Genomic DNA, 23,969 nt, shown 5'->3' on the forward strand with positions numbered 1-23,969 from the left:
GAATACCACAGCTATTAGCAGTGAGGTTTCTGGGTTTCACTAAAAGTTCTTATTGCCCCTTGAGTTTGGTAGAAATGAATAGAATTTTACATCAGCTCTAATCAAACCTATTAAAAATAAGTTTGAGACTTATTTTAACAACATATTTAGGGCAGATTTAGAGTAGCTGTTCCCTAGGATTAATTTATTCCTACTTTTGTGGTGTATCTTTCTTATTTCTCTACTGAATGACTTATGTATTATTAGGTGAGGTCGCTCTGCTCTACATAGTCAAACCTCAAGTGTTTCCAAATCCTATGATAGTCACAATAGTCATTCAGCATATATTTCTGTAGTTGATATTTTATCCCAGTAGTTGTTCTGGCCAGGCCTCTTGGGTTCTCATTCTATACATGTGTAGCTTGGTGGTCAACGAAAGGTTCATGAACCTTATCATATTTCTCAAGCTCTGCTTTCTGCAGAATTTCCTCCACTCTAGTACTCACTTTTGCAAATTCCAGCTTCACTGTTATCAACCCCCATCTCTGTATCTTCAGATCAGCAAGACTGTCATCCTCTGTTTGGGCTTCACTTACGCTGGAAGTTTTTAAATTACCTTGAATTATACTTTTAAAATGTAGAAATGTCTCTTGTCACTAAATCTCACTGAAAAAGTAGAATCTGCCCCAAATTTCTTACATGAACAAGAAAGAACAAATCTGATATGTGATTTCTTTCATGGTAAGAAATGCATATTTTATGCATGAGTTATACTTGTATATATTGAATAAAACATTAAGTACAATAACAAAACAAAAACAATGCAACTTTAGAACTATGTATCATGGAATATCATGGAATTTAGAAGGGGAAATTGTGTATTTTTAGTTTAGAAAAATCTGAATCCAGTTAAAGAAAGAAGAGTTGACCTATGTCAGGTTGCTTTAAAGAAAGAAGTAAGCTCTTTAATGATGAATGAAATGTATCTTGAAGTGACATGAATAAAATTTCCTAAAGAACACTAAATTTTTCTCTTAATAGTTGGAATATCCCAATCAATAAAAAATAAAAAATAATTCATCAAATGATATCAGTGATCTTGGGCTAAAAGAGCTACATATTAAGATAAGAGTGGTAATTCTGTGCTATTTAACAGCACCTGCTGAATACACAGCGTAATGCTGAATATCTGAGTTAGGAAGATGTAAACATTCAACTTATAGTCTTTTTTTCAGAACTTAGTTCATAACTGTAGCATTTTCCTAGTCATTTTTGCTATTTTCTTTAGTGATGTAGAAAGATGTAAGTTCACATGAGCTTGTCTTTGATTAAGATAGTTTTAAATCAACATAGATATTCCCTAAAGCATTAACTGGTGGATTTACACAGTGTTAGATGGAACATTTGCCTGAAAACCACTTTACATTGAATCTGCATACTATAATAACCTCATATTACATTCTGAGAACTCTGCCTCAATATGAATAATGAAGAACCTTACTTTTTTCTTAACATATATAGTTTTGATTTTTTACAATTTACTTTATATGCCAACTATGAGTCTTCCAAATAAAAATTTATTGTAAATTATGAAAGTGTGGAATCCAAACATTCTTAAAAGTTTGTAGCTTTCTGCTTTATTTCAAAGCTAAGATAACTAATAATCTTGCATATAGTAATAATAGCTACCATTAGTTTAAGTTTTGTTTAACATTTTACCCATGAAAAACTCTGAAAGAACACTTTAGGTAAAATAACAAATTTACTCCTCACAGACTTTTTCATCTTCAGTTCCTTAATTAGTAACCTGAACATAGTCAGAATATCTGGTATGACCTTCGAGAAATTATTTTAAAATGCAAACAAATGGAAAATAAGATTGGTATGCAAATAAAAATGATTCCAGAGCCTAGGCACTATCTATTACCATATTCAAAAAGATTCTGAAATATGCATTACAAAGAAATTGAACCTAATATAAGCTATTCAATAATCAGAATTTTGAAAGGGTATAAATTCCCTAAAGTTCTCTGGATTTGTTAAGCATACCTCTTATTATTCTAAAGTGTGAAGCATTTTGATGGTAGGCATCTTTATATCACTACCCTGTACCAGAAAATACCACACATCCATTGTCAACTAGGGATGGCAAGCTTGGAAAATCAAATATCATCTTGAGACGATTTTAAAAGACTTATTCAAAAAATTCCCTTTTATTTTAAAAGAAAGTATTAAAATGAAATCATGCATGACTTCAAAATATATTCAGATTTCTCTATAGTGTACAACAATAGGGAATTTTATCAGATTACATTTTCAATAAAAAGAGTTTGAATGAGTTTGATGTGATTTCTGTTTCAATCATAAGGGTGACCTACACAGGTATCTTTTTTTTTTTTTTTTTAATCATTTGTTTCTGCTCTTTCCATCTGTATTTTAACCAGTTCACATGTGGGTTAATTTGAGGAAAAGCAAATCGTAAAGTCATTTTTGTGTGATCAAAACAGTACTATTTCCAATATTAGGAAGAATGTGGATTTTAAGATTCAAAAGCACATGCATTCTCAGCAACCTGGGAGGAATAATAATGTGGCCACTGGTTGAATGATAATTTTATCTACGTAACTGCCTTCCATCCTCTTGCCTTCACTGTGTATTAAGACTTCTGCCCAAAGATATATGTTTATCCAGGCTGTTTTAGTAGAACATATTAAACTTTAAAATGATTCAAGGACAAACACTGGACTTACCCCACTGTAGGATACCACATTTTCTTGCATCATTTCCCTCTCTGTCTCTCTCTCTCTTTAGCAGCTATTTTACACTAAACCAGGAAAGTAAGAATCATGCAGGGAAATTGCTATCAGCTGCTACCCTGGCTGGACCACACAATCCAGAGCATAATAGCTTCCCCAGTGGAGCCTCTGACAGCTTGGGCCAAGCCATTAACCACTACCAACACCTAAGGGACGAAATGGAATACAGTCAAAGGGCTATCAAGCATCCCAGAAGATCATTATGCATATAAAATTTATTTGAAATGCAGATGCCCAGGGCCCATTCCCAGGCATTATTATTTCGTTGATTTGGAGTAAAATCTGAGAATATGCATTTTTAATGTGCTCAGATATTTTTATCTGAATTACTGCAGGATTTTTTTTTTTTCACTTGGTTTCAGTTTATATGAATATATGCTCAGACACTAGTGTTAATGGCTTGAAATTTGGAATGTCAAGGTGGGTCAGATGCAATATTTCCCCCTCATCCATAGTTTTGTTTTCTGAGGTTTCAGTTGCCTGCTTTCATCCTCAGTCTGAAAATATTGAGTGGAAAATATCAGAAATAAACAATTCGTAAGTTATAAATTGTGCACTGTTCCGAGTACTGTGATAAAATCTCTTGCAGTCTTGTTCCATCTTACTCAGGATGTAAATTATCTGTTTGTCCAGCCTTCCCACACTTTTAATCACCTATTAGCGATGTAGGTAATCAGATAAAATTTTGAAAAACAGCAAATATAGGGTTCAATGCTATCCTTGGTTTCGGCCATCCTTTGGTGTCTTGAGATGGATATCCCACAGATAAGAGAGGACTATTGTATATCATAGCTTAGTGTATATAGGCATTTATTTTTAACATTTTAATCAACAAATAATAATTCTATATATTTATGGGGTACAATGTTGTGTTTTGAAATATGTATGTATTTATAGGAACTTAATTTTAAAAATTAATGTAATAATAAATTCAAGATCAGTGATGTATATTTATCTCATTGCATTCTATTTATGTAGGGTTAGATAAGCTCAGGACTTCTCAAGGTACCACTTGTTATTTTAAATCTCTTGTTACACATTCACGCTCTTGTATTCATTTTTGCCTATTATGTGTTTTTTCAACAAACCAGTCAGCACCATTATGTTTACTTTACCTTTACTTTATAATTAAATCTCTGTTATACCCCTGAATTCGATATCGCAAAACCTCAGGCTGTTTCTTCCTGCTACCTCTTTCCAATAGGAAGCAGTAAATTTTCAGCTAACTGTTGCAAAATGGTAGGACTTTTCTATATTTGAAAGGAAGAATTGAGTTTATTGAATGGAAGGGGAGATACGTATAAAATCGTACAATCACAAAGATGATGCAAGGAATATAACCAAGAAAGAGATTGTCGGAGATGGGAAAAAATAGGCAATCAATATTAGTTCCATTATTGAACAATTGAATCTGAAATACTGAATATCCTGGCGCACTTGCTTAATAAGTAAGTGGAGGAGGCATATGGCTGAAGTTTTAGAAAGAAATATAGCCTGGAGCTTGAAATCAGAGAGCAAATTATGTTCCCACTATTTGTAAAGAGGTTAGAGAAAAACGCTAAGGAGAAATGAAACATAGGAGGTGCAGAGAGAGGAAGGACTGCTATTGTCTGTGTTTTGTCCCTGTAACAAACTAGCTTTTCCTTCTTGACCAAGCCACTCCTTTCTTAAGGCATTCCCTCATTCGTATCTGATGGTAGAGATTTAAACTGATATACAAATGGCATAGTGGACCACAGTGTATAGAAGCAGAGACTAGAAGGGCAGGGATCACAACTAGAGGATAAACTGTCAACTGACTGATACTTTGACTAGTCAGAGTCTATTTTCTCCTTTGGGATAAGAAGTTCCTTGAAATGCATAATCATTTTCCTCACTTACCTAGCTATCCATCTGTTCATTCATCAAGGATTAATTGAAATCTTACCATAGAGATTTCTTTATAGTGACACATATAACAGATTCTAAGATGCACGTACTAAAAAGGCAAAATTTCTGCATCCAAAGATCTTACAGTTGGTTAAACATAAAAGCAACACACTCCACTTTATTGCAAAGTGCTGGGTGGGATGTGTGTTGAGGAAGACCTTGCCCTGCCAGTGATGTCTTATAGATAGCAGATGCTAAATAACTGAAGGTGGAATTAATTAAATGTGTCAAAGTAGACTTGAAAGAAGTTAAGATGGAGGTATAGCTGATGGCAAGGAAAATTGGATTTGCACTAGGTTTGGTGGCTTGCCTGATGAAGCATGTTATGTCTTATTTTCATACGTGTGAATGCAAAACCTTTAGGGAGATCATGAGATTCACCAAAGTGATTATGTTCAGGGATATTTGACCTACAAATCAAAGCAAGTTATTTAGAAAACAGTATCTTTGATACTATCATTTCTTTTTTTTTTTTTTTTTTTTTTTTTTAAGACGGAGTTTCACTCTTGTTACCCAGGCTGGAGTGCAATGGCGCGATCTCGGCTCACCGCAACCTCTGCCTCCCGGGTTCAGGCAATTCTCCTGCCTCAACCTCCTGAGTAGCTGGGATTACAGGCACGCACCACCATGCCCAGCTAATTTTTTGTATTTTTAGTAGAGACGGGGTTTCACCATGTTGACCAGGATGGTCTCGATCTCTTGACCTCGTGATCCACCCGCCTCGGCCTCCCAAAGTGCTGGGATTACAGGCTTGAGCCACGGCGCCCGGCGATACTATCATTTCTTTCATATCTTCAGCTCTCTAGTCACAATATTAAAAAATTTCAATATCTTGAAAACACTGTGTACTTCACTTAAACTAGTACTTTAAAACAAGTTTTTCTCTTTGGCCCAACTACTCTTTATATCAAATGTGTTAATGAGCACACATTTCTAAGCTCGAGTACAGAATTAATCTCTGTTTTTTCCAGTTTCTTAAATATTTAGAGGCATCTATTCAATTGATAGAGATATGGTAGAAAAGTTGCTCCTCTGATAATGTAAGCTTTCTAAGTGTTTGGATATTTACCAGCCATTAGGTTGTTTTCTGAAATTGTCAAAAGAAATTCCACTAAAGGCCTTTGTGTGTGTTTGTTTTGTTTTTTCCTAAGTGGTTTATGTGCTGACAAAATGCATTTTTTACCTTTCTTCATAAATCCAAATAGATAAAATGTTCTTTCCAGATCTGTTGATATTTATAAAAGCTTTAAAATTTTCATTCAAACACAATAGAAATAGTTTCTTGGAATAGTTTTCACTTTAGTGGGTTAGTTAATGCAGGTATTCCTCAGATAAAATGAAAATAATATTAGTCTTCATCCCTCATTCTTCAGTGCCTGGAGTGGAATAAACCTGCCTTTCCCCTGAGCATTAAGGGATCTGCAAAAGGTGCATGGAGCATTTTGAGTAAGAGCAAACATGCTAATTAAGAGCAGGGGAAAAACCATCAAATACACCAGACCTTGGGCACTGTGATTGAATCTAGCATGAAACTTGGATTCTCTGATACTTGCATCCCTCTCTCATACCAAAAATTTGATATCTTTTTCATAATTAATTCATGGTTATGCTATGCTTTGCTATGCTATGCTATGTTATGCTATGCTATGCTGTGTTACGTTGAGGCTCAAAGTATGAAATTTAGATCTATGGAGTGTAGTATTGGATATCTTTTTAATCAAATACTATACTCCTGTACAGCAGTGACCTTGACCGCTTCGCTTTTTGTTGTCCCTGATAAAGGTGTCATAACGTGGAAAAACTTCCCTCCATATGCTTTTTTCTCTTATCCTTGAACTTTGATAAAAATGTCTTAGAGTCTATGTTCTCTTGTTTTTGAGGTAATTTTGTTAAGGTGACAAATGCAGAGTGTAGAAAATACACTGGACTAGGTTTTAATTTTTAGCCTCCACCTGAGAAAACTTGAGCAACTCATTTTATCTTTCAAAAACTCTGTTCCTCATAAGTAAAATGGGAATAAGAATGCCTTGTTCTGAAATATATGTAATCAAATTTTCTTATTGCATTTATTTTCTAGGGATGTTTTAAAAAATAATCCCAAACTGAAAACATAAAACTACAGACACTTATTCTGTCAGAGTTTCTGGAGGCTAGAAATCCAAAATCAAGGTGTAGGCAGGGTCATGCTCTCTTCAAAAACTCTAGAGCTAAAGAATGCATTATTTGCCTCTCTTGGCTTCTGTTGGCTGTAGTCATTTCTTGGCTGTGGACACATCGTGCCAGTCTCTGCCCCAGCAGACACATTGCCTCTTCCTCATCACCGTGTCAAATTACCCTCTGCCTCACTCTCAGGAGGGCACGCATTATTGGATTTAGGGTAAACTGGGTAATTTCAGATGAACTTCTCATCTTAAAATTTTTAACTTAATTACATGTAAAGACCGTTTTCCAAGCAAGGAAACATTCACAGATTCCAAGGATTAGAATTTGGAAATAGTATTCAAACAATTACACTAATATTCTACCACCTACCACAATACAAATATAAACAGCATTAAAAAGCAAGAGGATGGAGATAGTAAGCATTACCTTTCACGGTAGTTCCACTAAACGCTATCTTCATGTGATCTAAAATCATCCTTTACATAAAAACTTTAAATTTTCAAAAAGTAAATTTAGCTTCTTAAAGAAAGGTTACAAGCTGCTTAATGAAGTATCATAGGTCACCCAATGACTCCTGAGTTTTGTAAAGTGAATAACACAGCTTACTCTCTGTTCATTTTCACTCCAAAATGACAACCATGCTGATATTTACAGAACTCTGCAGCTAGATGGTTATAGTGCCGAAATAGCCTGCAAAGTGATTTTCTGTGTTAAAAATGTTCTAATTCATTCTATGTATAATTGTAAATTGTTGACTAAACATTTAGTTTGGTGTTGGTCTAGTAACTTCCAAAAGAATCCACAATGAGGTTGATTTTTTTCCCAAAGCCAAAATAGACCTTGCTCTTGTAACATTTTATGGCTAGATATACTGTATTATTAAATAATAGAATATTTGGTAATGAGTCAACACTCCAAAAAATTGAGATTATTGACATCAGGTGGCATGATAGAAAATCTACTAAGAAATGGAAAGCAGTCACAAATAAGCCAATGATCTAATTGGGTAGCTGAGATTATCCAGTTGCTTGTGGCAGATTTAGTGTGTTGGTACACTTTCAATTAATTATGTAGGAAGTTATAATGGTACTGAAGGAAACTGGCTTCACAAAGACTTATTTTTTATTAACTCATTACAGTGTGACTGTTCCCAACAAGACTCAGTATTTAGAGTAGAAAGATAGAAATGAAATGTGGATGCTATAATATTTGTTCATATTTCTAAATGGATACTGCTGTACATATATCCTTCTAATATGCTGAAAATTTCTGGATTTGGTATTTTTATCGCTTTGCTGGGTTTTTATAAATTAACAACAGACACAACACAATGATAAGAATTTAATTAAATCTCTTGTCCATACCTACTAAACACAGTGGCATTCTTTTTTATTTGTTTTCACTTTCTTACCATTTTTATTTTATTTTATTTAATCAAGAAAATTTGAATTAAATTGGCAAATCAAATGTCAGGAGACATTCCTCAACAAGGCACATCTGTTGATCTTTTCTTCATCTATTTATTTTGCCATAAATATTTCCCTGGCAAGTGCGTTCATTAACTCTGCTTCCTTTTTCTTCTTGTTTGTATCTAAAAGGACAACCAAAAGTCATAGCTCAATAATTTTAAATAAATAAGATGTAGACCAAAGTAACATTTCTATATCAGGGCATCAGATGACGTATACTAAAATAAACGGAGAATTTGGATTTGCCTGCTTTATTTTATCTAAAAATTAGGCAATGTGGAAAGAACTTGAGATATTTAAATGCCAACAGTAAGAATAATGGCCAATCTTGTTTTATTAAAAGTAGAGAGAGAATAAAGCATTTATCTTTTTTATCTGCAGCATTTATGTTCCAAACCCAGATTGGATGCTTGAAAACACAGATAATACCAAACCCTATATATACAGTGTGTGTTATGTTTTTTCAATCTGAACTAAAATGATTGCTAAGTTACTAAAAGACAGGGAGTATGTACAGTATGGATATGCTGAAAAGGTGATGACTTACGAACATTCTGGGTGAGACTGAGAGGGACAGAGCAAGATTTCATCATGCTACTGAGAACAGTGCACAATTTAAAATTTATCAATTGTGGCCAGGCACCATGGCTGATGCCTGTAATCCCACCACTTTGGGAGGCGAAGCTGGCACATCACATCACGAGGAGCTAGAGACCAGCCTGTCTCTATTAAAAATACAAAAATTAGCTGGACATGGTTATGCGTGCCAACCATGTAGTCCCAGCTACTTGGAAGGCTGAGGCAGGAGAATCGCTTGATCCTGGGAGACAGAGGTTGCAATGAACCAAGATCGTTCCACTGCACTCCAGACTGGGTGACAGAGTGAGTCTCTCTGTGTGTGTGTGTGTGTGTGTGTGTGTGTGTGTGTGTGTATAACCATGGAAAATGAAACTGTGAAAAAGGAAGATTACTGTAGCTGAAAGCAATAAAAGAGGAAGGAAAGGAAGGGAGGAAGGGAGGGAACTTAAGATTGTGGATTAAATTACACAAATAAAATTGAGGAATTATCCAGATAGGCATCCTCTCTCTCTCTCTCTCTCTCTTTCTCTCTCTCTCTCTCTCTCTCTCTTTCCCCCATCCTGTTCCTTTAAATTCTGGTATACATATGCAGAACATTCAGGTTTATTACATAGGTATACATTTGCCATGGTGGTTTGCTGCACCTATCAACTTGTCATCTAGGTTTTAAGCCCAGAATGCATTAGGTATTTGTCTTAATACTCTCCTTCCCCTTGCCCTCCAAAGCCAGGCCCCCCAACAGGCCCCTGTGTATGATGTTCCCTTGCCTGTATCCATGTTTTGTCATTGCTCAGTGTCCACTTGTGATTGAGAACATGAAGTGTTTGGTTTTTTGTTCCTGTGTTAGTTCACTGAGATTGATGGCTTCCAGATTCATCCATGTCCCTGCAAAGGACATGAACTCATTCTTTTTTATGGCTGCATAGTATTCCATGGAGTATATGTGTCACACCTTCTTTAAATAGACATTTTAATTTTCCATGGACTATATATGTGGGGTATGCAAGGTAGTTTACATTCTGAGGCTCCTCTCTTTGCTTATAAGTGGCTGACATCTCTGTGGGTGCCCACATGAGCTCTTCTTTGTGTGTCCATGGAGAGAAACAGATATCACAGGCTCTTTAGTGTCTCTTCTTGTAAGAACACTATTCCTCTGGGATTAGAGCCCCACCATTATGACCTTATTTAACCTTAATTACTTCTGTAGAGGCCCCTTCTCCAAATGCAGGCACACTGAGGACTATAGCTTCAGCATAGGAATTATTTATGTATATAGTCCATAAACAAATACTTCCTTGTTTACTAAAGAAAAGATATAAGGATATTAATGCTGTATGACAGAATATCCTTTGATTTCCAACTCCAAATGCTTCAAGGCCTAAATATCAATAATCAAAGAAGAAAATTTTCCTAGGTGAACTATAGGAGATAATTGTTCAATCTGTGTGCCCCTGTCTGCATATAGGACCAATATATCCAATTTCACCTCAGTAAAATAGAATTCTGTTATGCACCCATTTAACATGATGGTGTTTTCAATATCTTAATAAAAGTTTGATGTTTTCCCTCTCTAAGCCCTTTTTATCTGAACCTAAGTGTCCTCAGTTTATTGCTCATGTTTCATGATATGGGGCATGCCCAGAGAAAGGCTTGGAAACCATCAGTATTTCTCTTAAATTTCCTTACACAACCCCAGGATGTATATGCTTTCCAATAGCCTGAAATTGAACTCTCCCTCTCTCTGATTTATTTTGAACCACATATAATCCCCTATGACAAATAACGTGAAGGGAAATAAATTTAAGCTCACAAAATATGGCTTATGATTACTTAGTCGTTTATTTATTCAGCAAATATTTGCTGCAAACTCATTATGCATCTGCAATTGGTTGTTACTTGGAAGTTTCTGAGTTTATTTCTGTATCTCTAATGTCTATCTTATCTCTAGTACTCTATCATTTCTTTGTAACAGTGCTTTGATAAAAATATAAAGATTTTTGTAAGATCATGTAACTCATTTATCTGGAGATATTGGGGACAATTTGTGAAGGAAATTATTCAGAAAGAAGTGACATTATTTTGCATGTTGATATAAATAATGCCTACATCTTCACAATTCAAATAATGGCTAAAGAGAGGTAGAGAGATTATCAGGCAGAACAAATAGGAAATATGAAAGCCCTGAGGAGGAAGATGTTTGATTCAGAAAAGGCCAGGGTGTCTAGAACATACAGAGAAAGGAGAGCGGCAGCACATGAAGTTGGAGAACTAGTCAGGGGCTAAATCAGGCAGGCCGTGGGGGAAGAAACCTAACTCTCTAATGTGTAATTAAGCGCAGAAATTCTAAATGTACTTTCTCTTCTCCATTTCCGTCCCCCTCAATACACACATACACACACATAAACACATACATGTAGATAGAGAGTTACATATGTTTATTATCGAGAGTCTATATTGCATTCCATTTCTATTTGATGTAATTTTTCCAGAATAATGTGTTTACTCAATTTTGTTTTTGTTTGGTAACAAGGATTCTTATAATATTAGATAGATTGATAGATAGGTGGTTAGGTATATAGACAGGTAGATAGATATTCACTGCTGCCTCATTTTCTAACTTTTAAAAATATTTCTCAGTTTTAATTAATCAGTTAGGTGTTCCGTTCCTTAAAACTAAAACCATTCCAAATGGAAGTGGGTTAAACAATGGTACCAATGTTATGAAAATTCCTGCTCTATGCCAAGTCTTCTGCTACAGACTGAGAGTTGAACTGTGACTAAGGCATGTCTGCCTTAAGGGGCTTATATATTAATAAAATAAATCATGCACATTTTATTTAAAAGTATCTATTTTTCTAAAATTTTACAAGAATAATGCATAAACATTATAAGGGATTAATTGTAAGATGACTGCCTTTTTGCATTGTCTCATAATATTCAGCAAAAATCTAACAAATTACTTGAAAAACAAAATTGCAAAAACTAAAAATAAAAGTAAACATTTTTGTTCATAATCAATCTGTTGTCAGGATCTGAAAGTTCATGAATATTTACATAATCGTACTCTGCTGCCTAAAACTAAGCAGACCTATGTACTTGAAAAGAGTTCTTGTTCATTTGGTCTCTTCTTTACTATTTATTTGGCACACAGTTTGTATTTCTCTGCCTGCTAAGGAAAAAAAAACTCAGTTCTACTGCCACTTTAGGAATATTGCCACTGGGGCATGCCTGGTGCTCTCAGTCCTCTTTAAGTCCCCATGAAGATCTTTCATACAACAGACAGTCATAAACAACTGGATATGGAGAATAAAGCAATCTTCTGAAAGTGGAGTTTTTCTTTTTTCCTGGTATAATATTCATCTGTGAAGCATTACAAAAGAATGAGGAAACAGGAAAATCTCTAACTGGGAGAAATGATGGCCACTATAAATGCAGCTGCTTATTGGGATACACTGGGGATTGGTTCCTGTGGATACCAAAATCCATGGGTGCACAAAGTCTCTGATATAAAATGCCATCATATTTATACATACCCTAGGCACATCCTCCTGTATGCTTTAAATAATCTCTAGATTACTCATAATACCCAATGCAATGTAGATGTCTTTTATTATATTTTACTATATAGCGATATATTTTATTACATTTTAACTACATTATTTTTATTATTACACTGTTATTTTTAAGTATTTTATATCCATTATTGGTTCAATCCACACATGTGGAAGCCATGGATACAGAAAGCTGGCTGTATTTGAATACACCTGTTGAGAATATCAGAGAGCCAGATGATAACATGATGATATGTTTCTATCTCAGTGTAACACAACTGTAGTAGATGGGACATCAGTTATCCAGTTGGATATTAGTCCATCCTAGGGAATTCCATTTGATACTGATCCACCCATTTCTTCAATGGATCTTTTCAACATATCCTTCCATCTTTTGGAAACTGTTGTTTTATCCCCAACTTCAAGAAATGTCTTTTTTTATTATTATACTTTAAGTTCTGGGGTACATGGGCAGATCATGCAGGATTGTTGCATAGATATAAACAATGCTACGGTGGTTTGCTGCATCCATCCCCCCATTATCTACATTAGGTATTTTTCCTAGTGTTATCACTCCCCAATCTCCCCACCCCCTCCTATCCCTCCCCTGGCTCCCCCACCCCTCAACAGGCCCCAGTGTGTGATGTTCCCCTCCCTGTGTCCATGTGTTCTCATTGTTCAATGCCCACTTATGAATGAGAACATGCAGTGTTTGGTTTTCTGTTCTTGTGTCAGTTTGCTGAGAATGATGGTAATTTCTTTTTTTATAAAAATTATGTGGTATGGAGCTGGATTCAGTGATCATTTCCTCTTTTTTCACATTTTTTTTTTACTTCTAGAAAAGTTTCTCTTTTTTCTAATATCTCATTATTAGGGCATGTTCTTCTGTTTACTGTGCTCAAAAAGACAAATAAATGCAATAAGAGCAATAAGTGGGAGGGGAAGCCATAAGGGGAGAGAACAGGCTAAGATTCAGAGACAAGAAGATGATACACAATGAAAACATGAAAGACTGAAAAGAAGGTTGTTGAATAATGTAGCAGTAAAATCAAAGCCAAATTTAAAGGTAGTGAACAGCCAAGATACTATCACTTACATTACTTTTCTTTCCTTTTACACTATTGGACAGCAAATAAAACAAAATAAAGAGAAACTAAAGTAAAAAACAAAAGAGTGCATAGAAATAAACAGACAATTAAAAACCTTTAAATAAACACCACTGATCATCTTACCAATTGTCAAAAGTCAAAAGTCTTTTTCTTTTTTTAAAAAAATCAGAACAAGGTAGAGTGCCTACTATAACTTCTTGAGCTCAAAATTATATTAGAAGTTCTTATTAGTGTACTAAGATTTTTTAATAAAATCAAAACAATAATGCTTGAAAAGGGATGAACAAAATCCTTTATTTGTGGAGAATGTATGTCTATACAGAGTACCCCAATATGATATATTTTTTTATTCTGTTTTACTAATTTACTCTTTTAATCCTTACAATTTCATTTCTTCTGATTGCCTTAGGTTTATTTTGCTCTTCCTTTTATATGGCTGATGGTGAAAAATTAGGTTATTGATTTAAGATCTTTCTGCTTTTTTAATAAGACATTAAAAGCTATAGATTTCCCTCTAAGCACTGCTTTAGTTGCAACCCACATTTGATTCATAGTCTCTTTATTTACATTTGTTTCATAATAGTTTATCAAATCTCCAGTTTGCTTTCTTTGATCTATTGGCTATTTAGGAGAGCATCATTTAATTTCTACATATTTGTGAGTTTCACAAATTTCTTCCTATTATTGATTTCTAACTTCATTCCATTGTGGTCAAACAACCTACATTGGATTAGTTCTATCATTCTACCATTTATTGAAGTTTGTTTTATGACCTAGCATATAGTCTACAGCGCAGAATGTTCCAAGTTCACTTAAGAATATTTATTATACACTTGTTGAGTATTCTATGGTGTTAGGTATAGTTTACACTGTTGTTCAAGTCTTCTAACATCTACCTTGATTTCTCCTAATTGTTTTATTATTGAAAGTGAGATATTAGACTATGCCACTATCACTTTTTAATTTCTAGATATTTTATGCTCAAAAACTAGATATTTTATGCTGAAAACTATAATGCACATATTGTTTTATACAATTGCATTGTAAAACAGTTAAGACAAAAAGGAGAAAAACTATGCATTTATACTATCTTTTATAAGTAGATAATTATCGTCACTGAAACACTTTTTATTTTTAATGTGGATTTGAATCACCATCTGGGGTCATTTGCTTTCAGTTTGAAGAAAACTTCCTTTAATATTTCTTAGTAAGCACGCCTGCTGGTGACAAATTCTTTCAGTTTTTTGTACATCTGCGAATGTCTCTATTTCATATACATATTTATTTTAAAGGGTAGCTTTGCTGAATATGATTGTTGGTTGACAATTTTTTCCCTTGAGCACTTTGAACATGTTATCCCACGTCTGTCTGGCCTTCATTGTTTCTGTGAAATTTTTAGCTGTAACTTTCATTAGGGTTCCCTTGCAAGTGATGAATCAATTTTCTCTTGTTTTCAGCATGTTCTGCTTGGTTTTGGCTTTCAGTGTTTTCACTATGATGTGTCTATTTCTGAATATCTTTGTGTTTATGTTCTTGGAGTTCATTGAGTTTTCTGCATGTATAGATTATTTTAAAAATTCAGGTTTTTAATTATATTTTTTCTGTTTCTCCTTCTCCTCTCCTGGTACACTCACTGCACGTTTGTTGGTGCTTTTAATGGTTTTATACTTTTATCTGAGGCTCTGCTGATATTTCTTTATTCTTTTTCTCTCTATTCTTTAGTTTTCATATTCCTTACTATTGTATCTTTTTGTTCACTAATCATTTCTTTTGCCAGTTCAAGTCTACATTTCCGTCACTCTAGTTTATTTTTTATTGTCCCACTAATAGGCTTTTTCTTTTTGCCAGGTGTTTTCCCCCTATGGGTCATATTTTCTTCTTTCTTTGCATATCTCATAATCTTCTGTTGGAAACTAGGCATTTTAGATAATATAGCAAAACTGGGTACTATCTTCTGAAGGCTTATTTTATTTGCTTGTTTATTGGTTTAATGACTGGCTGCGTTGTTTTAGTGAACTCTATTTCCCCCTCTGTAGTATTAAACCTATGATGTTTCACTTCAGGGAATCTCAGTCATGGGAATGTCCATAGTTGCCTTAGAATTACAGCTGTTTGGGCAGGACTCTCCTTGATTGCTTTTTCCCCTGTCCAGGTCTAGCCGTTGAACTCCACTAATTACCAACAGCATTTACATATTGTTTGTAAGACTGCCTGGGAACCTAAATTGCTCTACAGACCAATCCATTCAAATTTGATCTTCTTTGAAAGAGTAGTTTCCTAGGTCAGCGTTCCAGATTTGTTGCAACCTAGGTGGGCTCCAGAGGCTCTCTCTTTCCAAGATTCCCTGCTTTCCACCCCCTGAGCAAAATCCTGAGCTATTGCCTCTGGAACTATTTTGAAGATTATAGCATGTTTCTCTGAGGGACATTTATACCTTAGGATGGGACATAGGATGCTGGGGGTAAACATAGCCTCAAACCTTTTCAGCTTGCCTCTCCCAATGTAGAATGGGCTATGGAAGGAGCGATTGAGGCTCCATATTCTCAGTGGCACAGTGTCCAGGTAGAGCCTCTCTTCCATGAGTGGGGACCAGGAGGAAGAAAAGAGTCCCTACCTCTTGACCACATTTACTTAGAACTTAGCTTGAATAGTAAGTAAGTAGGAGCAGAATGAGAATGTCTGACATCTTACTTTTTCCCTAGAAAACAGTCCTCCAGCTACTCGCTGCAGGGAGAGGGACCCCTGTAGGTTCTTGACTAAACCAGTTTGGAGTGGAGTTTCTACCTCACTGAGCTAAGAGAAAGAAGAATGGGAGTAGGTTGTTGTTCACGCACCAGTCTTACCATTCTTACCAAGATCTAGTCGATTTTCTTGAATAAATGTTTCTTAATTTGCTACTTGCCTCCAGATCCATTTCCAGAATCTTAAAATGTTTTTCCATTTATAATTTTCACCAGTTTCACCGGAAAGCACATCTGTAGAGCTCCTTATGCTATCAGGTTGAAATGAAATTCTCTGATAAGACATGTTTTTATAAGTAAAAAGAAACTATTAGAAGATTGCTTAAGTTAAAATCAATGTATAAGACAATTAAATTTTATATGCCAGCAGCAGTGAGTTGAAAATACATATTTAAAAAGGTAACTAATTTTAAACAGGTTTATTATTGCTATAAAGCATGTACAGCAGCAAAAATAAATCTAACAAAAAGTTGTGGACATTGTTGTAGTTAAAAACATTTTATTTACATATATTAAAGAATGTAAAGAAATATCTATCTTAATATAGGAGACTGATAATAAAGACGTAATTATCTCAAAATTGGTTAATATTTCAATATAACTTCTAAATTTTATAGGAATTTTTATAGAATTTGATCTGATTCTATATTTTTTAGAGAATAGCAAATAAACAATAATAGCTAAGACATTCTTAAAGACGAACACGGTATGAGAAAATACTGTAACCAATATCAAGATTTATGATAAAGTTTTCATACATAAGAAACAGGATATTCATGCGGGATTAGAGAACCAGATTTTTGAAACACAATAGAGATCTCTTAAAAGAATGAGGATGTATAAAAATTTCATTTGTGAGAAACTGAGCTCTGACGACCAGTAGGTAAGTGATAAGTTACTCCGTAATTAACATTGAGAAACTCAATTTTTAGTATAGAAAACAATCAAATTAATACAACCTAAAATAATTTTATGTAATTAAGAATGTTTAAAATAAGGCTTGAAAACACAAATTATAAGAGATTGATAAGATTAACTATATTACATTCAAAATTTTAAATGAAATGAAAAGGCATCATGTGTGTTAAAGAAGAAACCTTAACTTTGTATAAGATATATTTGCAACATTTAAGATTTAAAAATTTATTCCAAAGACAAAAATTTGAGTTATGTGAAACTACTAAAATTCTATAGTTTTTGATGTGTACAATAATGACAATTTCATTTAGCCAAATGAAATAACTGAAGTAAATTGAAAACAAATACAAACACCAATACAAAAATAGAAAAAAAAAAATGATGAGTGGGTAAACAAGGAATTGATGCTGCCTGGAACTGACAAGTAAAATTTAACAAGAATGATTCCTAGACTTCCTTTCCTCAGTCAGCAATTTTGTGAGTGTAGAAAGGAGAACAAGATAGGCAAATTCCAGGATTGGTAAAAAAAAAATATCTACATATGAATTTAGTGTTAAACCCACCAATGTTTTCTCAGTAATAAAGGAGATAGCTTTGTTCTGCAGCAAGCAGTATTCCTGCTACAGTTTCTAAATTATTATAGTAGGCTATTAAAAAGGAGAATATGCAAAGATTATTTCTCATATAAATAATGTCAACCACAAAGAGACAATTGCCTCATTTCACTTTTATTAATTGTATCTTGAAGAACAAATCCTATTTTATATTTTGAACTATCATATATAAAACCATCCAGAAATGTTTCTTGTGTTAATTAACTGTACTCAAACTTGTCACATACTTTCTGAAAATACAACACAACTATATATTCTATATCTGTTTTGAGATATTGTTCCTTGCTTTTAGCTCCATCTAGTTATGACGATAAAGATTACTGGATCATTTGGTGTATGACTGCTTAACCTCATTAGAAATCTCTTTTTCTAAGTATATTCAAATTACTATATAATGATATACAACCAGAAGGAATTCAGAAAACAACTGTTAATTCAGAGTCCTTTTTCTACTTGACTGCTTATTAGAAAAGCATTGTAAGTCCTGTTTGTAACTTAAACAAAGCAAAATTAAATGTATCTATACATCTATTTTGGGGAATGGCTATCAGTTTTTGGAAATCCTAGTATAGTGCTACATGGTACAGAAGTTTTATCAAACTTATCTGAAGTCATTTGAATGGAATATCTCACTTAGTTGAGTATTTTGGAAACCAGTATGACAGTGATGATGAGAAATTGAATTGCAATAGCTTCAATTCGTTCCTTTAATATGCAATGATTGATTAGGTAACCCAATGTTCTGGGATCTATAATTTGCCAATATTTGAAAAAATTAACCCAAATAATTATCTTGCCTAAATAACACTGTGCACAGTAACCAAAATGTGTTTATTTGCTTTTGGCTGTAAAATCAATAAGTGTTAATCAGCATTTCTATTTTGAGTAATGTATGTCTTTCAGTAATCAATATGAAAAAGTAGATTAACAACATATACAATGTGACTGCAGTTCGTGAGATGAGGATGAATGACAACAAAAAATTTCAACTTGAGGGTGAAAGTTTGAGAACTGTGGAGCTAACATGGGACCAATCGCTTCTCCATGACCAGTTTTACTTTGAACTGAAGTATGTTCTTAAGTATTGCTTAACTGTTGCTCCAAACAACCAGTACATATCTCCATATGATTAACTGACACATGAAAAATGGAGCACATGCTTTTGTGACTTCTCATTTTGTTCTTATTATGTAACCACTACAGGTCTTCTCTACAGAATTTTAATATGTGCAGTGTATCTCTCCTCGGGATAGTAAATAGGGCTTTTGCAGTATCTTAATGTGAATGCTCTAGGCCATGAATGACTGTCTTTTTAGGTACTTGTGGAAATCAACAAAATGCATCCTTGCAAAACTGTATTGTCATACACTCCATCTTTTCATACAGAGCTTCTCAAACATGTGTTTCAAACATGATGACATTCTATTCATTCAAATTTGCTTAACCCATTATCAGGCTAAATAAAGAAAATTAAGCTTATATATGGTTATACGGAGACCTGAGATAATATATGTCTTCTGAAGGTACACTTAAAGGCTATTTTTGTAAAAGAAATATTTTGCATTTTTAAGGTGATGATGGTAAAACTCCTTTGGTCCTTCAGGGGATCCCATTCATTCAACATGTTATAGTTGTCCTGGTCCATGCTGATTGAAAAAATGGAGAGTGGGGTTGGGGAGAAACCTTGAGTGGGCCATTGAAGTTGGGATTGTCTTGAGGTTTGCAAAGGGTTCATGAACTAGAAAAACAAGTGTTATTTGGGCAGTCATTTTGAAACAATGCAAATTGTTGTAATTTTTACTTTTTCCAGATAATTCCCTCAGTATTTTGGCAAAGCACAATGGATTCAACCGCCAGAAGCAGGAAGTCTACCTTTTACCAATCATAATCAGTGATAGTGGAAATCCTCCACTGAGCAGCACCAGCACCCTGACAATCCGGGTCTGTGGCTGTAGCAATGACGGTGTTGTCCAGTCTTGTAATGTTGAAGCTTATGTCCTTCCAATTGGACTCAGTATGGGCGCCTTAATTGCCATATTAGCATGCATCATTTTGCTGTTAGGTACGTATTTCCTTCATAGCCTGATGGTCACCCTTTTTCTGGTTGATAAATGACTGTAAATAAGGACGGAAATCTCTGACCTAGCCAGGCAACAGCATTCTCTTGGGGAAGAGGAACTTCCTTTCCTTCTCTACATTTTGGGATCAGTAAGAAGTGAAGAGAAAAAGAGTTGTCATAGTAAATGTCCAGTTGAAGAGGACTTTCAGTGCCTTTTTCAATTCCATCACCGGTAAATGGTGAACAAGGCATAATGGTGGTGGCAGTGGGGGAGGGGCCTGTATGGCATTACACACCACCTATTACATAAGAAGAACTCCCAGTGTGAAGCATACCAGATCACTGCAACAGCAGGCTCTACTATGCCCACAATAGTGTTTTATTATAGATTGGGTTGCTGAGTCCATCAGATCCCAAATTTGGTGATATGAAAAGAAAACAAATGAACAAACTAAAAGTAAGTTTTCTTCAAAATACCATTGCGTTTCTCTAATATTTTCCTTGACATAAACATCAAATTGATATTTTCCTTGATGTAAACATTAAATTAAAATGAAGATTGCAAATTAAGATTCTATAACATTTTAAAGAATCCAATTATAAAAATGAGACTAAAAAATAGGAAAATAGAAAAGAGATTCAGTCGTGTCTTACCCTACCCTTGAATAACTAAACACCGTAAAGACGGTGTCAGTTACTCTTTGTCGTTCCATCTGTCCTGCTCTCCCAGTGCCTTGGATATAATCATCACTTGGCTGGCATACTTTACTCCATTAGCCCACATTTGATTTGGCTGATCTAGCTAGTTGAGTATTTTCCCTTTTCACATTTAGGTTTCCCTTCCCAGCTAGAGGCATTCCCATCCTCCCACAAGGCAAGTTGCCCATGCAAATTCGACATTAACTTTTATTTTTTGGTAAAACGACATAATTTAATTGGAGAGTGCCTAGAAAAACTGTTAAAGCCCAAGGTCTTGGTTTTCTCCTTTTTTAAATAGAAGGGTGCTTTGGAACCAAAGGATGTTAAAGGACTTTCTTGAGACACACATCAAGCTAGTCATGCTTTCAGTGCTATATTCTATTTTGTGCCATCCTCTCTAATGATCATAACAGTGTAAAATACAACTTTCACCACGAATACAGGCATATCAATTATTTTAACCTAGCTCTACCACCATTTAATAAACAAATAATCTGAAACGGTTTACTCAAAATTTAATGTTCATCTTTCAGAAAGATGTTAAGCTTAATTCTCTAGTAAATATTACTAAAGCCGTATGCTCTTACGATTTTGTAAAAATACCCCCTCTCCTAACATATATAGTGTGTTACTTGTATTATATGCTTGTTTGGCTGACTGTTATTTAATATTTTTCCTACAGTCATCGTGGTGCTGTTTGTAACTCTACGGCGGCATAAAAATGAGCCATTAATTATCAAAGATGATGAAGATGTTCGAGAAAACATCATTCGCTACGATGACGAAGGAGGAGGGGAGGAGGACACAGAGGCTTTTGACATTGCAACTTTACAAAATCCAGATGGAATTAATGGATTTTTACCCCGTAAGGATATTAAACCAGATTTGCAGTTTATGCCAAGGCAAGGGCTTGCTCCAGTTCCAAATGGTGTTGATGTCGATGAATTTATAAATGTAAGGCTGCATGAGGCAGATAATGATCCCACGGCCCCGCCATATGACTCCATTCAGATATATGGCTATGAAGGCCGAGGGTCAGTGGCTGGCTCCCTCAGCTCCTTGGAGTCCACCACATCAGACTCAGACCAGAATTTTGACTACCTCAGTGACTGGGGTCCCCGCTTTAAGAGACTGGGCGAACTCTACTCTGTTGGTGAAAGTGACAAAGAAACTTGACAGTGGATTATAAATAAATCACTGGAACTGAGCATTCTGTAATATTCTAGGGTCACTCCCCTTAGATACAACCAATGTGGCTATTTGTTTTAGAGGCAATTTTAGCGCCAGTCATCTATAAACTCAACCACATTTTAATGTTGAACCAAAAAAAAAAAGATAATAAAATAAAAAAGTATATGTTAGGAGGTTATAAATCTTGTGGAGTGTGAATTAAGTATGTGGAGTTTCTAGAAGTCCTTGGATATTTGATATTTACCTGATCACCACAGACAAAGATTGGGATCCTGGCTAATCCTTAGAGAAGTGGTTTAAATAGAGGAAAAAATCAAAATTAAAAGGTGCTTTCTTAGAAAAAAAAAAATATGGACCTGCAAGGAATCTGCTGCTGATAGATGTCTTCTGCAAGGATTTTTATGAATGCAAATGGTTTTTTCCCCTTCACCAATAAGGATTCGCCACAAATGATAAAGCAATACTTGGTCTGCTGTACATTATAACTTTTTGGAGTTTTGAGAGGCCTCCTAGATTATATGGTACGGTGACCACACATTGTACATAATTGTTGGCCCCGCTCACCAGAAACTGAATAGCATCTTTAAATATTGTGTCGAGCCTTAAAATATTCACATGTTCGCAATCCATTCCAGGGTGGGGCTTACCAATTCAGTGGTGGGAGGAGAGAAATCCCATTCAAACATGCTTGTTTGTAAAAGCAGGATTCCTCATTCCCTCCGCTTCATCTTCTTCCACAAGGACACAAAGATAAACTGTATCACACAGTGGACTACATAAGAGACAGATGGTTTTATTGCTAGCGCGTGAATTTATTTGTTTAATCCTCGAAATAAATATTTTATTGATGTCCATTAATGCTTTTATTTATTAAGGTTGGTAATCTATAGATTAAGGGGATATATGGAAAAAAACTAAATTATATCCATTAATAATCCTTTAGATTGTTTTATATAAATATATATACAATGAATGTTTAATACATGTACATTTTAATGAGATGAGTATGGCAGGCAATATTATCAAAAGGAGAGCTAATAGTCTCTTTAGAGTAGAAAGTGTTATTGTAACTGGTCATGATGGCAGGAACAGCATTTTCCCAGAGAAACTTTTGGACTGTTTTCTATTTTGTTCATAATCCTAGTATTTGGTGTTTTTACTACAAGCACAAACATCCTAAAGTATATTGATTCTTGTGAATATTTAAACTCTAGACTTTTAGATACCTACATGATGCCCTGCCCAATAAACATGCTTCTAGTTAACCCCACAGTTTTGGAGCAGGAACTGATTTGTACATAATTTCACTGCTTACGTTTTTAGCACTCCTCTCCCTGATCTTCATGGTGATGCACAAAATGTCTTAGACTCCAAAAAGGGACAGCACTAGGAGATGTGAGCATATTTAATTTGTAATGCAAACCTGCCATTTAGAAGTAGAAAATGTATGATAAAACTCAAGTATTACATGCAGATCATTTTAATTTTCTACTTTGCTTTAATGCAATATTGTTTATTTACTCCATGTATTGTATTCAGAGAAACTCCTGTATTGTTTCCTACTTTGTGAAATATATTTTTATAAATATCTTTGTTGTCATTAATTTTTTTTTCAGTCAGTTGAAGATCTATTAACAGAACCATCAACTCTAACTAAAATTCTAGAATACTCAGCCAAATCATTCCAAGGGTCACTTTTGTTTGTAAGAGTCTTTATTATAAAGGAACAGAGGAGAGAAATGGCTTGCCAGTGATCACACAGCAAGATACCAGCAGGGAAATAAAAGGAACATGGAACACCTAAAGTCTAGTCCAACTGTATCATTTGGGTCCTTCTGAAAGCAGATGCACTGGGCAGAGAAAATCTGCAGACAAGTTTGCAGACCTAAAACTTGTAACAATAAAGGATTGGGAGCAGGATTTGGCAAGAGAGTCTTAGACTGCAGTGCAGACCTGGCAAAATATCTGCCAGCCTGACAGGAGGTTCTAGAGTGAAAACTTATCCATTAAAGCAGTCAGGCTATGGTGCTCCATCATCTCAGTCACCCTGACAGGGGGTTCTGGAGTGAAAATGTATCCATTAAAGCAGTCAGGCTGTGGTCCTCTGTCATCTCAGTCATTGGTGTGGGGCTGCTAAGAAGAGAATGGTTTT

The 23,969-nt window shown here is 34.8% G+C and overlaps 1 protein-coding gene across 4 annotated transcripts in view; it reads left to right on the plus strand.

Annotated features, from left to right (window-relative positions):
* The window catches only part of CDH8 (cadherin 8), a 383,989-nt gene that overhangs the window by 355,526 nt on the left and 4,494 nt on the right, over nt 1–23,969 (plus strand). The window contains exons 11-12 of one of the 4 annotated variants that reach the window (XM_017543294.1): nt 19,679–19,930; nt 21,309–23,405. In XM_017543294.1, the coding sequence (XP_017398783.1) occupies nt 19,679–19,930; nt 21,309–21,802 (746 nt within the window). In that variant the 3' untranslated portion in view covers nt 21,803–23,405. Of the gene's footprint in view, nt 1–19,678; nt 19,931–21,308; nt 23,406–23,969 lie in introns of those variants that run through there. The other 3 variants (XM_037743753.1, XM_017543295.2, XM_037743752.1) reach the window with 3 other exon arrangements.

Source organism: Cebus imitator, unplaced genomic scaffold (genome assembly GCF_001604975.1).
Source record: "Cebus imitator isolate Cc_AM_T3 unplaced genomic scaffold, Cebus_imitator-1.0 Scaffold151, whole genome shotgun sequence".
In the NCBI taxonomy this organism is placed as follows: Eukaryota; Metazoa; Chordata; class Mammalia; order Primates; family Cebidae; genus Cebus; species Cebus imitator.